This window comes from Papio anubis, chromosome 7 (assembly GCF_008728515.1).
Source record: "Papio anubis isolate 15944 chromosome 7, Panubis1.0, whole genome shotgun sequence".
NCBI classification, from domain to species: Eukaryota; Metazoa; Chordata; class Mammalia; order Primates; family Cercopithecidae; genus Papio; species Papio anubis.
Window position 1 is genome coordinate 42,072,263 of NC_044982.1, and position 15,740 is coordinate 42,088,002.

Consider the following 15,740-nt stretch of genomic DNA (forward strand, 5'->3'; position numbering starts at 1 on the left):
GAGTGGGCATTTAAGTATTTTTAGTGTAGGGAGCTTTGGATAAGGAAGAAAGGAGAGGAAATATTAAAAGCACTCAAAATCCTATCAAACTATAAAGTTAAAATAAGATCAAATTTTAGCCTCAATTTTTAATCCATATACATAAAGCTTCAGAATCTATCTTCTACTTAAAAATAAGTTCCTATGCAATTTGACTGAACTTAAAAAGAACACGTAACAAGCTGTTCAGAGAAATGTTCACTCTTCAAGCTCTGTAGTAGTAATTTAAGGGTATCTAAGTTTACGTACTTCTACTTGCTTTTTATCCATTCCTCACAGATCATATATAGGTCACACACCCCTTTTACTACCTATATGCCCATCCTGCCACCTCTAAGACATAAAGTTCCATAGCCAGAGATATGGGACTGGTGAAATGAAGATGGCTTATGATGAGACCTGCTACCTTCTTAAAATTGCAACCACTGCACCTTTTCTGGAAGCCAGATCAAGTTTCAAGTAGGTACAATATTTCAAACCTCTGTAACTCAGGTATCTGTAAAAAGCTGTGAGGAATCATGTTCAGCATGTATCTAGATACAAAAAGCAATGTATGCACAAATATACTCATTAATGCGTTACTTCTAATTTGAATGCCTAGTAAAAAAAGGAGTTGTTAAGGTAAATCTATGCCCCAGAATTCACTGTCACATGGCAGTGAATTAAAAATTATATTTCTGAATGGAAACTACCAAAGTGGGAAAATGTTCAAGATGGAGAGCCAAATAAATAAACACAAGATACAAAATTATGTTAGAATTATATAAAACAAATCCACGCCACAACCTTATTCAAAAGGTGGGGGGAAAAAGATGAAAAAAATACACAAAAATGTTGACCCAAGCCCGTTTTAAGTAGGATGAAATTTCTATGTCTATAGTCATTTTTGTAGGATTCAGAGAGACATTTAATAATCAACCATAGAGTAAGAGCCAGAGGGATAGGTATTATTTCCAAAAAACCAAAACTTTCTATTAATAAGAGTAGTTCAAGAATGAAACAAACTTGTTTGGAGAATGAGTACCCATATTAAAGCAGGAACAGGATGCTACTGAGGACAGTAGAGTAGTGAAAAGAGCATGGGCCTGGGATCAGACAGACCTGGCTTCTTATCTAGCTTTCCCACTTTTGGGAACTTGCTTATCCTCATTGACCCTAAGTTTCCTGAACTGTGAAGATAGGAATAACAATACCTCAAATACAATATCATATATGAGGATTCACAGAGGCAATGTGTAAAATGTATGGTGCTTGGCATGTAATAATGAAAGTAACAGTGGATGTTGTAATGGTGGCGATGCTTATTTAAGCATCAGGGTAAGTTTGACTTGATAACCTTAAAATTTCCTTCCAAATAAGAGTCCATTAGAAAGCCAGTAGTTAATCTATAAAAACTTTCAAGTATTAAATAGTCCAGGCTTGAAATAATGATATAAAGAGCGTAGAAGTTCCAAGGACCCTTTCTTATCTAGATGAACAGCAGTTTTATTATCAGCAACCAAAATTAATACAACTACATAGAAGATCAATATGATAGGCACATCTATAGCTATAGTCACAATTCAATTGAGTAAAAATACATATTCTTTTATTAACATAAAGCACTAAAACAAATAAGAGCACTTATAGCATTTTAATGCACATTTATTCATTCAACAAACATTTATTGAGTACCTTTGGCATACCAGGAACTGTATAAAGTATTGATCATCAGCAGTAGCACAAATTTTCTGTAATATCAAGGAAACATCATTTGAGGAAGTTTTACTTTTCCTAAATCAGTGATTCCATTCAACATGTATTCTGTAAAGTGCCCACTCTACAGAAGAAGGCATCATGCTGTAGTAGAAAGAACAAGTGCTCTGGGTCAGAGGCATCACAGTGTGAATCCCATTGCCTCCATGTTTATACTCCTATGTTCCCCCTATAGAGCTGGAAGCTGAACAAATGAAAGCTGAACAAATGCTGTGTCTAATTTTTAATTCTAACACAACAGTTTTTAGGCTGACCTAGAATTGTAGTTTAAGTAACATTATTATGCAAATGTCCAAGTTCTGAGTAAAACTGATTTTAGGCAGAGTAACTTATGATAGCAATCATTCACACATTAGCACCAGCAACTTTGTCCTTGTTACACCTCATTCAGAAAGGCTTTTTTCTTTTTTCTTAAATTTTAATTATTATTATTATTTTTTTGAGACAGGGTCTCACTCTGTTACCCAGGTTGGCATGCCATCACAGCTCACTGGGCTCAAGCAATCCTCCCACCTCGCACCTTCTGAATAGCTAGCACTACAGGCATACGCCACCATGACTGGCTAATTTTTGTATATTTTTTGTAGAGATGAGGTCTTGCTATGTTGCCCAGGCTGGTCTCGAATTCCTGGGCTCAAGCAATCCTCCCACCTCAGTCTCCCAAAGTGCTGGGATTACAGGTATAAGCCACTGTGCCCAGCCCAGAAAGGCTTTAAGAAGGATTAATACACCAAAAAGAGGTAGAGGCGTATGGGGCAGGGGAGGAGGGATCTAAATTCCTGTGAGACTTTTAGCTTATCTCTTGAAGATAATTTTTTCATTAAAATTTTTTGAGGCCAGGCACAGTGGCTCACACCTGTAATCCCTTTGGGAGGTCAAGGCGGGTGGATCACGAGGTCAGGAAATCGAGACCATCCTGGCTAACACAGTGAAACCTCATCTCTACTAAAGGCACAAAAAATTAGTCAGGCGTGGTGGCGGGTGCCTGTAGTCCCAGCTACTCAGGAGGCTGAGGCAGGAGAATGGCAGGAACCCAGGAGGCGGAGCTTGTCAATCTAGTCTTATTTGATAAATGTGTTCCCTAAGTTACACTGTGTAAGCTATTTCAGTAAATTTCTCACTGACATAGTAAGATTTCAGAAATATGTTTCCTCATTGCTAGATCTGTTAAATTGGAAATAACAGTTTTGCTGGAAGTTTCTCTTGCTCCAGCCTTGGTAAATGATAATTTGAGGGTCTATAAACAAGCATATTCGATGAATAAAGAAGTAACTTAAAGGAATTTTAAAGTGTTTCTGTGAGGCAAATAATCACCCTTTAAATTGTGTCATAGACTTGCAGCACCAATGAGGCATTTGAAGAAGATTTGCTTAGTCTCAGTGAAAGTCTAGAGAGCCTAGCATCACAGTCCCAATTCAGCACCCCAATCTCTGACTGACTTACAATTACCTCTGGATCTCAAGGAAGATTTATGTATGTTTCCTTTTACCTATTTCTATGTCTTATAGGTCGAACGTATGTACGCATATGGATTTGAGGATTACAGAGTATTTTAAAAGTCTAAAATGTAATGAAAGGATTCTTACATTTTAACATCAGAATATCAGAATGTATTGAATACTCATAATGTTCCTAACACTGGATAAAGCATTGAAATGGAGGGTGGAGAAGGATGGTGTACAATAGAGATAACTGTATATGAGGAATTAAATTTGAAACCAAGAAACAATTTGAGGAGTTTAATAAACTATATTGAGGCCGGGTGCAGTGGCTCGTACCTGTAATCCCAGCACTTCAGGAGGCTGAGGTGGGTGGACCACCTGAGGTCAGGAGTTCAAGACCAGCCTGGCCAACATGGTGAAACCCCGTCTTTACAAAAATACAAAAATCAGCTGGGCATGATAGCGGATGCCTGGAATCTCAGCTACTCGGGGGGTGCGAGGCAGGAGAATCACTTGAACCTGGGAGGCAGAGGTTGCAGTGAGCTGAGATTGAGCCACTGCACTCCAGCCTGGGCAACAGAGCAAGACTCCATCTCAAAAATAAAAATAAAAATAACTATACTGAATAAAGTTCAGCAAAGGTTTAGAAGAAAAGCATTAATTATACCAAAATAGTAGGCTTTAGGAAGGATGCAGGATTTGAGTAAAGCCTTGATGAATGAGTAGGATAAACAGAAAGCAAGGGTGAGGCATTTCAAGTATTTATATAGATGTGTATGTAAATAGTTGACAAGGGTACACAGCAGCTTGGCTGGAAATGTAATGGGAGGGAAGGTATATTTGCTTTACTGGACTGGTAGATGAAGGTTATCAAAGTAGAGTAAATGACAACTGTAATACAATAATAATGTGAATAGCTAACATTTGTTATTTCTTACTATATGCCAGGCTCTATTCCAGGCAGATGTATAGGGAGATGTATATATCTCTCACACATATATTACATATATACATATGGATATATGCAATATATATGTGTGCATATCTCACACACATATATTGCATATACACACGTATGGATATATATACATGTATGTGTGTATATGTGCATATATGTGTATATATGCATATATAGGTATCATTTTGTATATGTATGCATATGTAAGAATCATTTTAGCATTTAATCTTCATAACAAACCCCACAAAGTAGATGCTGCTATAAGACACATTTTCAAGATTAAACAACAGAGGCATACAGTGTTATATAACCTTTGTAATATCACAAAGAGAGGACTTCGTGGGATTAGAACACAGGCAATGACTCTAGAGCCCAAGATCATGACCTTAAAGATTTTGCCATCTATAAAAATAACGTCACATTGGTAAAATTCTTTCCTAGAATACCATCTTGCAGGGTATAGGGTCCAATCTCTATTACATTCTCTTGGTTTCTCCTTGAAACTTCCAAGAATAACCAGTTGTAGAGGCTCCCAAAGATAAGAGATTTTATTTCAATGCACTTAAGTGACAAATATGATCAAGTTTAGAAAATTTTATTCACTATCTGCACTAGTGGCTGTGCATTAGACTCCAAATTCAGTACTTAGTACGGGAAGTTCTGCAATTATAACTGGGTTATATCCTAAAACTTTATTTTTAATTTATTTGGAACTTGAAACACATATTCCCATAGAAACAATAATATAAATGGTGGCTTAGTTTTATACCCACATCTTAAAGACATAATGGAGCTGTATATTAAGCCTAACAGTGCAGTAGTATTACTTGTATCATTAGCACTGACAAGAGATCCAAGGAGCAGTGTGACATAGCAATGCCTACTGTACTGAAGCCTCAAAGACAGGGACAAGGCTTAATGGCCTTTGTGTTCCTTGTGCCTAGCACACTCTTCCCACATAGTTGACACTTAATACGTGCTTGTCAAGTGAAGGAAATAAAAAAGAACCCAGAGAGCATATACTGTTTGTTTGAATACAAACTCTACCACTAGGTTTAGCTATGCGGGAACTTCTTTACTTCTTTAAGCCCATTTTCTCATCTATAAAATTGGGATAATCATACTTCTCACAGGACTCTTACATAAATTAGAGATGACAAATGTTCCTTTGCCTTTTCAATCCAAGCACAGTACAATTTTTAAAAAATTAATGTCATAATTATAGTTTATAGAATTTTATGAAATGATCAAGTTCAACCCACTGCTTTACAGATCAAAAAGCAAACTGAGGCCCTAAGAGATTAAGTGGTATGTTCAAAGTCACATTTAGTTTTAGTGGCTGTCAGGATAAGACCTTGGTCTCCTCAATCCTGGTCTAGGGCTCTTCATACTACTCTAACTGCAGCCTACACATATAGCATCACCTGGCTGGCTGTTTTCTCCTTTGAAACAATTATGTTTTGCTGAAATACAGTAGTTGTTCAAATTTGCAAGGGTTGTTTGCATCTACACAAAATGGCCTCAGATCAGACTGTTATGCTTTTGGAGATTGTGCTTTGTTGGCTGGTTAGTATTTTTCTGTCTCTTTACTTGCAAGCCAACAACTGTCACTTCCTAAAGGTGTGCTGATCTTCTGTGGCCCACCATTTCAATCTCTTCTTGGCTGTGAAATTAGACAAAAACTCATTGAAAATTGAATCTACATATCCATTCATCCTCAAGAGGGAGCACAGCATCTTCTGAAGACCTAGGGAAATGCTCATAAGATGTAAAGTTTTAATTCCTGAATTTTGTTGACAGGCGATCAAATTTCCTTCCTCTTTTGCATCAGGCCAAAGCACTGGATAGCTGAGGTTGCCAACCATATAACTTACAAATAACTGAGATGTTCCTGTAGTTCAGTTGCATTATAGTTCTAAGAAATGAACTTATCCACACAGAAAGCAGAAGGAACACAGTGGCTTCTGGAATATTCCCCTCTCCCTCCAGAAGTAGAGGAGGAAAAGTACATTTTAATCCATTCATGCTAAAGAGGCAGCACAGCATCTTCTGACCACCAGAGGGCACTGTGTAAACAGTAGGCTCTTTCAGCCAAATGTGCTTCACCAGGAAATCTCTTATTGCCCATAGCATTAGTATTCTTAGGGTCCGTTTTGTAGGACTTCTATTTGAAAGTACTAATTCTGTGGAATCTGATTTTGTCTGGAACCCACTTAAAAATGCCCCTCCCCCATATTCTGTCTCAGCTGCCACCACTATGTACCAATCACCTAGACTCCCTGGGAGCTGCCTAGAACCTCTCCCTCATAATCAACCATTAAGTGTTGCCAATTTTCCCATTAAATATTTCACAAATCTGCCCATCTACTCCATCCCTACCTTTCCTGTTCTCATAAGGCCTCTATTACCACTCCTGAGTTATTAAAATAGGCTTCTCAACCAGTCCCTCAAATCCTTCACTCTCAGGTAATTTTTTTCCTTCCAAGAGCAATGCCGTTTTGAAGATGATTCATGAAGAAGAAAAATCATATCACACTATTCTACCATGGTTCCCCTCACATATCCTCAGGCTAAAGTATAAAATCATTATTGAGGCATACAAAGCCCCCCATGCCCACTCATCTAGTCTTACATGTTTAGCTAGTGCCTGCTTCCAAACTTCATGTTCAAGCAACATAAAACTGCTCGTCACCACCTTCACCCTCCTCCACACACACCCAGCATGCTTCATGAATTTCTTACCTCCCCTCCCGTTTTACTCATACCAATAGGTTCTTTAGGTCTGAACCTCCCACGTATCATTTAAAAATCAGTTTATCACCTCCTGCAGAAAGCCTTTGTAACACCTTCCTCTCCCACTATTTTAGGTTTTGATCTCATTGTGTATTATTTCTCTATTTTGCACTTTTTACACTGTATTTTAATAATCAGAACAGCTACATAAAGTAAGCATTAAAGCACAAACTAACCAGACTGCCTGGGTTCAAATTCTGGCTCTGCCACTTATTGTGTGACCTTGAGTAGGCTGCTTAGTCAATTTGTGCTTCACTTCTGTCATCTAAGAAGGGATGGTAATCCTTTCTACCTCTTAGGAGTTATTGTTAAGTAGTATCTCTCAGGGAGTAAATGCTAAATAAGAATTGGTTATAATTATGTGTTGGTCTCCCCCATGAGATTGTGAACAACTCTGAGACAAGGACTTTGGCTTTTTCATTTCTCTGGAATATTAAGTATTCAGTAAATGTTACTAAACGAATAACTGGTGAGGCAGCTCTATGATGATGGGAGGGATTACCCAGTTTCCTTCTTTGAGCAGATTCTATACATTTTTTTTTCTTGAGACAAAGTCTCGCTCTGTCACCTAGGCTGGAGTGCAGTGGTGCAATCTCAGTTCACTGCAAGCTCCGCCTCCCGGGTTCACACCATTCTCTTGCCTCAGCCTCCCGAGCAGCTGGGACTACAGGCACCCACCACTATGACCACACCTGGCTAATTTTTTTCTGTATTTTTAGTAGAGACGGGGGTTTCACCATGCTGGCCAGGTTGGTCTCCATCTCCTGACCTTGTGATCCGCCTGTCTCAGCCTCCCAAAGTGCTGGGATTACAGGCGTGAGCCACCACACCCAGCCAGATCCTACACATTTTTTAAAAAATTGTATTGTTTCCAATTTTGTGGCACCAGTTTTAATTCAAACCAAAATCCTGAAAACATCACAATCATATAATTAAACTTCAACAAAATGAAACCAATAAAAAGTATCATAAAATGTATGTTCATTCTAAGAAACTTAACTCCATTTTTAAGCCTTAAGATTCCCCCTCATCCCAAATAACCTAACACCCCAAAAGTCTTGCCATTTCACACATGCTGTTCCTTTGCTTCAAACCTTTTCAATGTCTAGCTCACCCTGTTTGGGAAGTATTTTTTCTTTTCTTTTTTTTTTTGAGACAGGGTCTGGCTCTGTCATCCAGGCTGGAGTGCAATGGGGCAATTTCGGCTCACTGCAACTTCCGCCTCCCAGGCTCAAGCGTTCCTCCCACCTCAGTCTCTCGAATAGCTGGGACTACAGGCATGCGGCACCACGCCCAGCTAACTTTTGTATTGTTTGTAGAGACAGTGTTTCGCCATGTTGGCCACGCTGGTCTCAAACTCCTGAGATCAAACAATCCGCCTGCCTAGGCTTCCCAAGGTGCTGGGATTACAGGGGAGAGTCATTGTGCCTGGCCTCTTTGGGAAGTTTTTTCTGATCTTAGGGTGAGGCAGATGCCTCTCTTCCGTGCTGCCAAAACAGCCTATACATACAACTATATGGTACCAATAATGCATCATCCAAACTATGATGCTCTATTACACACTTAAGGCAGGTATTGCAATTATTTGGCTCCCCTGCTTTACTGTAAGCTCCTTGACACCAGGGCAGTATCTCATTCATTACTAAATGTCTGACATTTAGTTGATATTTGATGAGTTTTTGAATGAATACATGTTTAAACACGGAAGTTTTATTTTGCTTATCAATTTTTTGTTTATTTCAATCACGGCAACTTTTACATAGTAGTTGAAAATTTACAAAGCATTTCCCGTATATTAATACAACTGATCTCATAACCATCCTGAGATAGGTATTTTTATTATCCTCATTTTGTAAATGAAACAGGTTCAGTGGTTGACTTCCCTGAAACTGCTTATCTTCTAAGTAGAAGCTGAGACTCTTGATTCAAAGCCCTAAGTTTCAGTTTGTGTAAACCAGACAACACTCTTCTAAATATGACTATTAGCTGAAGTGCCCCTTTGGAACATTCTAAGCCTCCCTGAGTCACCTTTTTTACGAATCTAAAAGCTCTCATCATTCTCTCACTGCCCCATCTTGCAGGAAGGTCCTGTCCCTTCCCTAAATCCCCTTCCATCTGCTAACTCCCCACTGTCCACCAGAGCATGCCTCTTCTAATACTTCAAAGTGGGGATGGAGCTCTTCAGTTATCTCTGAAAAGGACTGCATGCATCTCATATAGACAAAAGAAAATCTGGTTAATAATTCTTTAATCTTCAAATTTTATTTTGAAAACAATTTTAAATTCAAAGAGAGTAGTATAAAAACCACCCATGTCCCCAACAGCCTCAAATAACCAATGTTCTAATTAACTTTCTATGTACTATTTTGGGGCTCTGTTTTTAGATCATCATCAACTTCTTCACAGTTCATTCTTAAATACACATCTAAGGAGTGAGTCCCCGCCGCTTCCTCCCCAATATCAGTCTCTTCCATGCCACATCTGAAAACAGCAGTCATTGACCCTTCTTTCTCCTAATTTCCTTTCCATATGTTCAGCATGCAATCTTTGGTGCTGATCAAGAGGAACCCCATCGTATATCAGCATAGGGATATACTGGCAGTGGTCTTCATGGCAAGTATACCCACTCCTTCCTAATTATAAATTATGAAACTATAAAGCTGAGGGTTTGCTTTTGTTTTGATGTGTTTGGCTGCTGTAAATCAATCCATCAGAGGCTGGGCAACAACATTAACATAAACAAAGTATGAAAAATAGTCCACCATGATACGGTAAGTATTTAATAAGGACAAACCTAAAATAGCAGCCCAGTTACTTAATCAAATAATTTTAAATCAGCCCAATGCAAAACACTCCCCTTTCCTTTACTTGGCAATTCTTACCAACCTGAGTAACGTGAATAGAGAACATGAGTCCATGAATCACCACAGGCCATCCCCAGGCAGAGTGAGGCACACACAGCAGCACAGCTGTAACCAGGTTTTAAACAAGGAATTGACTGTACACAGTGATTATCTCTGGGAAGTGGGAGTCAAAATGACTTTCATTTTTGTATTTTATATACTTCAGTACAGGCTGAATTTTTACAAAGAGCATGGATTTTATAATAAAAAATTACTTAGACATTTTGAGGAAAAAGACATGAATAACCCTTAATTTGGTTCACATAAGAATATGAGAAAAAACAATTTCCGTTTTAGCATGAGATACTAGCACAGAAGAAAATGTCAGGAGAAAACATTCTGTAGAGACCAAAGTGACCTCTCAAGAAGATGTTTCTCAAATATATCTCAATTTTTTGGGAAGACAACAGATTGCAGCTTATTAACAAAAATCTACGGGAATTTTTCTGTATTTCTGTATCAACAGTTTCCTCTCCTTTGCACCAGAAGGTGAAGAGCAAAGGCTTAGTGCTTTTCCTGGCTAGAGGGCAAGTCTGAAAGCAGGTACTTCTTTTCTCCTGCACATTAGAAAGGGAAATGAGGCTACAAATAAAACGAGATACTCTTAAAAAGGTCCATGAACTGTATCTTCCCCAGAGCCTGGCAAAAGAGGAGAATGAGGAAGCAGTACAAAAATTTAGAAGTGTTAAAGTGAGATCAAAGCACAAGGTCAAGAGCAAGTGGCTGTGTCTGCGCTCATGCCCTGCTAAGGCCCTGGTTAAATATGGTTTCTCTTTTCTCTGACAATGATACACCAGTCCCTTCCCCACAAAAAACTCGAAAAAGTAGGCCATCATATTAGGAGTGGGAAGAATAGAAAGGCTTCAGGAAAGACTGCTCTACCCGAGTTATTCAGTACCATGAAAATGTGGTATTAATGGAGAAAGACTGCTCATAAAATGAATGTAAGAGGTTAACTGAAGGCTCTACTGTAGACGTTGTGTCTACTAACCTTTGTAAAAGCATTTCACCTCCACTATGCTTCAGTTTCCTGGTTTTTGTTGTTGTTGTTTGTTTTTTGGAGACGGAGTGTCACTCTTGTTGCCCAGATTGGAGTACAGTGGCGCGATCTCGGCTCACTGCAACCTCCGCCTCCCGGGTTCAAGCGATTCTCCTGCGTCCGCCTTCTCAGTAGCTGGGATTACAGGTGCCCGCCACCACGCCAGGCTAATTTTTGTACTTTTAGAAGAAATGGGGTTTCGCCATGTTGGCCAGGCTGGTCTTGAACTCCTGACCTCGGGTGATCCACCCGCCTCGGCATTTGGGATTTCAGGCGTGCGCCACTGCGCCCGGCCCAGTTTCCTGTTTCTTTAAGAGGAGTAAGCCCCTTTCTAGCTCCCAAAGTCATCCAGTTATTATTGAGACTTTATTAGATATCCAGCAAGTGATTCAAAAGCAAAGTTTTGAGGTTCTGAGCAAATGATGGCCAGCCATCATTCAAGCCTCATCTTTTTGTACTCAATTTTCCCCGTTTCTCCACATCATATCTATCTGCACTGATAAAATTTCATGGAATCTAATTTCTCCGTTTCAAAGAAGACTGTGATTGCTCTGTAAATTACAAGAACTGCATCCTTCACCAAATCTGCTTCAGAGTGCCTCCAACTTCAACTCAAGACATTGATCCTAGGTTGCCTCAAAAAGCCTCGGACCATTCCTTGGGTTCGAGTGTCAAAGGGAACACTGTTCTTGTAGTGATACATACCGTATGGAAATACACTAACACCAATGAAGAATCTGCGTGCACCGCCACACTGAAACTCGATTTAAGAACATTATCACACACATACAAATGTCCTATCCCCGGAAAACGTCAAGGATTTTCATCAACTCTTCCTGATGCGCCCAATTTAGAAAATGTCATGTCAACCCTTCAGATCATGTACACGCGTTGCTTAGGTAGAAAGGGAGACTGGGTGGGGTGGCTGAGCTCAGACCTTGCCTACATACTTTAGTAGTAAACGACTCCCGATCTGCATCCAACATATTTACCGAACTTCTAAGTAAGCGCCCACCGCTGCAAGCGAAAGCACTTCCTTCCCAGGAAACAGATCTTTTCCACTTAAAATTCCCAAACTCAGACCTTCCACTTTTTACTGAACAAAAAGCGTGTGTGCCGGCGAGAGGGGGTGGGAAACAGCGTAGCAAGAATTTGCACGGCTCTTACGCCTCCTCCCTCGGAGCGCGCCCAAGTCTGCAGCCTCGGGCTCCGGGACACTTCCCCTCCCACCCGCCGCGGAGCCGCAGCTGTAAGTTGAGAGAAGCGGGCTCCAGGCACGTCAATCAACCGGGTTCTCCCGCCTCCCGTCTACACCTCCCCTCCCCCCTCGAAAAAAATAAAGGCAGAGAAAGAAAGAAAAGAAGGTAACTAATTTGGGAACTAGTCTCCGTAAGGGCTTTGCCTCCGACTCAGGGAGGCCGCACGCCCGGGACCTGACGCGCCGGCAACAAGCAGGCGGCCTGGCAGCCGCCCGTCACCGGGTCCTTGCAACGCGTCCGCCGCGCTCCGGCTCCCCGCACGGGTCGGCGCCGCTCCGGCCCCGCACTCCGCCAGGCCCGCGGCCCGTCGCCCTCCGGCCCGGGCGAAAGTTGCGCAAATAGCCCCACAACTGGCAAATACTTACCGGCCGCAGCAGGAACCAGAGCTGCGGAGATTTTAGGGAGTTTAAGGCAAATCAGCCACGGCAAAGGCGGGCGGAGGCGAAGGGGCCGCGAGCTGCAGTGGCGGCGGCGCGCGGCGCTCGGCGCTCGGGTTGGGCTGCGCGGAGAGGCTCTGGCTCTGCCAGGGACTGTGCTGCAACAAAGGACTTCCGCTGCCGCACAGCCGCGCCTGCCGCACCGCACTGAGCCGGCCCCGCTTACGCGGCGACTCCGGGTCTGCCCACCAGTTCGCTGCGGCGTCCGCCAGCCTTCCCCTCCCTCTCGCCCGCCCACCCACTCTGCCGCTGGCTGCTAGGGGCACCCGCGGTCGCCTGTTTGTTGCAACAAGTTTCTGCGTCGGGCTCCGAGGAGGCTGGCGCAACCCGCACCGCGGGGGCCGTCGCGGCAGCGGCGGCTTGACCACCCCTCTCGCCCCTCTCTCAAGGGTAGGCTTGGGACCTCCTCCTCCTCCTGTTTGCACAGCTGGATGTGACTGGGCTCCTCCCGACTCCCCAGGGCAGTATGCGCGGCTGTTTTCCCACTCTGTCCAGATGTCAGACCCCTGCCCCGTTGGGCCCAGCAGCTGGGCCGTCCCTCGCGGTCCGCCTCGAGTGCTTCAGCAACCTCGCTCTGTCCCGTCGGGTCAGGGTCGCCTAGTCCCCGCGCTCCCCCCACCCCACCTTCCGTGGGCCTGTCCGCCTCTGGCCCTGAGTCACTTCCCTCGCCTTGCCCCACCTCGCCCAGTCCGCCTCTCCACCCAGGCTCCCGCGGCTCGGCCTCCCTGGCCCCGCGCCCTCATCCCTTCCCCAGCGAACACGCGGGCGCATCCTTCCCCACCCCCACCTTCACCCCAGAACTGAGGGGGTGCCTGTGCTTTTGCACACCCTGGGGAAAGTCCCCGGGTCACGCGGTTTTTTGTGGGGAGCCTGTGACGCTCAGGCTCGTCCCTGTGCTTCCGCCTACAGAGTCACGACTGCGAACTGTAGCGGCAGCGCTCAGAGCGCGGGCCGACCCCCGCCCGGCTGCGGGCGGGAGGGCGCGCACGTACGCACGCACGCACGCACGCACACCCTGGCCTTGGCGCCCCTCGTTCCCCTGCTACCAGACACGCGGTCACGTGGGGCCATCGCGGGCTGCCGGCGCGGGAAGCCGCGCGAGAGCCAGCCGCGGGGTGCGTGAGCCGGCTCCACCGCTTGCTGTGCGCGGCTTGGGAGCCCGCCCCTCCTGCACGGAGGAGTCGGCTTGCCGCCGCGGCGGCATCTGGGTAAGCGACGCGGCCCAGCCCTTGTGGGCTGCCCCGGTCTCAGTCCCTCCCGCCGCGAGCCGCCCAGGGCGGCGGCCTGCAGCTGCACCGGTCACGGGAGAGATGCAAGTAGCTGGGGAGAGGGGTGTTTTTGGTCCCATTGAGATGTCAGGCAGGGCACAGGAGGAAAATACATCCGCAAGTGAGCGCTGGGCCAACAATACCCAGAACCACCCTTTGCTGCTCCTAGGAGCGGCCGCCGGGGCCTGATTCAGGGTGGCACACGGGGTGCCGCGAGGTTGCGGAGCCGTCCGTACTGCGGGTCCGGGTGCGACCCCTAGCAGGAAACCCCAATAGGCCTGCGGCCTCCCCCGCTTGGCGCCCACCGCTCTTAGGAGCGGGCGACTTTCCAGATGCTGCGAGGACGCTGCGGCTAGTGTTTCCACTCCCAGCTTGTGATTACCTAGTTTCTAGGGCAAGAAGACTTCCCCCGCGCCCTCATAATTTATTTTCTATCTTCAAATGTTTATCTTGTTCTAAGCAAATCCAGTTTTTCTTTTTGTTTTGTTTTGTTTTGTTTTGTTTTGTTTTGTTTTTTTGAGACGGAGTCTCGCTCTGTCGCCCAGGCTGGAGTGCAGTGGCCGGATCTCAGCTCACTGCAAGCTCCGCCTCCCGGGTTCACGCCATTCTCCCGCCTCAGCCTCCCGAGTAGCTGGGACCACAGGCGCCCGCCACCTCGCCCGGCTAATTTTTTGTATTTTTTAGTAGAGACGGGGTTTCACCGTGTTAGCCAGCATGGTCTCGATCTCCTGACCTCGTGATCCGCCCATCTCGGCCTCCCAAAGTGCTGGGATTACAGGCTTGAGCCACCGCGCCCGGCCCAGTTTTTCTTTTTGAAGCTTGACCCATCACCGCCTTCTCTGGCACTCATTATTTGGAGTAATCAGGTGTTATCAGTTGCGGAGGCAGCGCATAGCACAGCGTAGTACCTAGAACCTGACAGCACCTAGCATGTTTCAACAGTCAGCGCCCGGGTCTCCCCAAGGGATTAAATTTGGCATTCTTTCTCTTGAAACTCAAGTTCGTCTGGCACAGCTGTTGATCCTCTCACAAGACTATCAAGTGTGTAGAGTACACTTTGGAATCTCAAATTTTAGAGCTGAGCGGTGCCTTACAGAAAATCTGTTGATCATCACAGAGAAGACACCAGGCCTAAAGAGCGTGATGTAACTGGAGCTAGCTACACCTCTTGATAGCTAAGACTCCAAGGCTCCAGACACCTTGGTGATTGCACTCTCCACTATGCCAGGACCGCAGTGCCAGTTTACCCCACTCACCTGTAGAGAATGTATCCGGCGGAGGTCATTATACTTGGCTTGATTCAGATTATGGAGAAGTCAGGCATGGCCACTGTGTGGGTTTGATAGTATTTCTAGGTGAGGTAGGCCAGCTATGGTGTATTTTTGGAACTAAAAGGCTTCACCCCTCAGCCACCCTTGAAAATTTCATTGCTGTTCTCTTCAAGAATAACCATTATTTGCAGCATTGGTTGGTTGCTTATGTTAAGGCATCAAAGTCTTCTTTAACAATCTTCATATATTTTAGTTAAGGGCAAATCATGAATCCGTTATCGGACATCAGCTCCTTAACAGGGAACAGAACACTGATGGGACAGGACATGGAATAGATTAGTTCTGAGAGCTGGCAATCAATGAAGTATCAAGGTATGGTCAGGAAGAAAGCAGAGAGGAACCCACATAACCTGCTACACCTTTTTTGTCCAGTCCTACCTTGAATGTCTTATTTGCATGTATTAGAGATGGATTCTGCTCAAGTTGGCCGCTGTTTACTGAATACTTGCAGTGGGGGAAGTATCATACTAGCTGCTTTCATAGATGAACTTTGTATCTTTACCAAAAAGGAGATGG

General features: G+C 44.2%; 2 protein-coding genes and 1 long non-coding RNA gene across 10 annotated transcripts in view; 2 read left to right on the forward strand and 1 right to left on the reverse strand.

The window, feature by feature from the left end:
- Positions 1 to 12,916, reverse strand: part of ZBTB1 (zinc finger and BTB domain containing 1) — a 26,586-nt gene extending 13,670 nt beyond the window's left edge. For 2 of the 3 annotated variants that reach the window (XM_031668055.1, XM_031668053.1), the window contains exon 1: positions 12,554 to 12,916. The gene's annotated coding sequence lies outside the window, so the exon portion shown is untranslated. Of the gene's footprint in view, positions 1 to 1,713; positions 1,770 to 12,553 lie in introns of all 3 variants that reach the window. The other variant, XM_031668054.1, reaches the window with a different exon arrangement.
- LOC116275711 lies at positions 237 to 3,523 on the forward strand. Its single transcript, XR_004184885.1, has 2 exons — positions 237 to 498; positions 3,128 to 3,523. It is a non-coding gene; the product is annotated as an uncharacterized LOC116275711 (long non-coding RNA).
- Positions 12,916 to 15,740, forward strand: part of ZBTB25 (zinc finger and BTB domain containing 25) — a 22,656-nt gene continuing 19,831 nt past the window's right edge. Inside the window, exon 1 of one of the 6 annotated variants that reach the window (XM_031668062.1) lies at positions 12,916 to 13,015. Coding sequence is in view for 1 of the 6 variants with exons in the window: in XM_031668057.1 (XP_031523917.1) it covers positions 15,115 to 15,173 (59 nt within the window). In the remaining 5 variants the exon portion in view is untranslated. The other 5 variants (XM_031668058.1, XM_031668060.1, XM_031668061.1 and 2 more) reach the window with 5 other exon arrangements.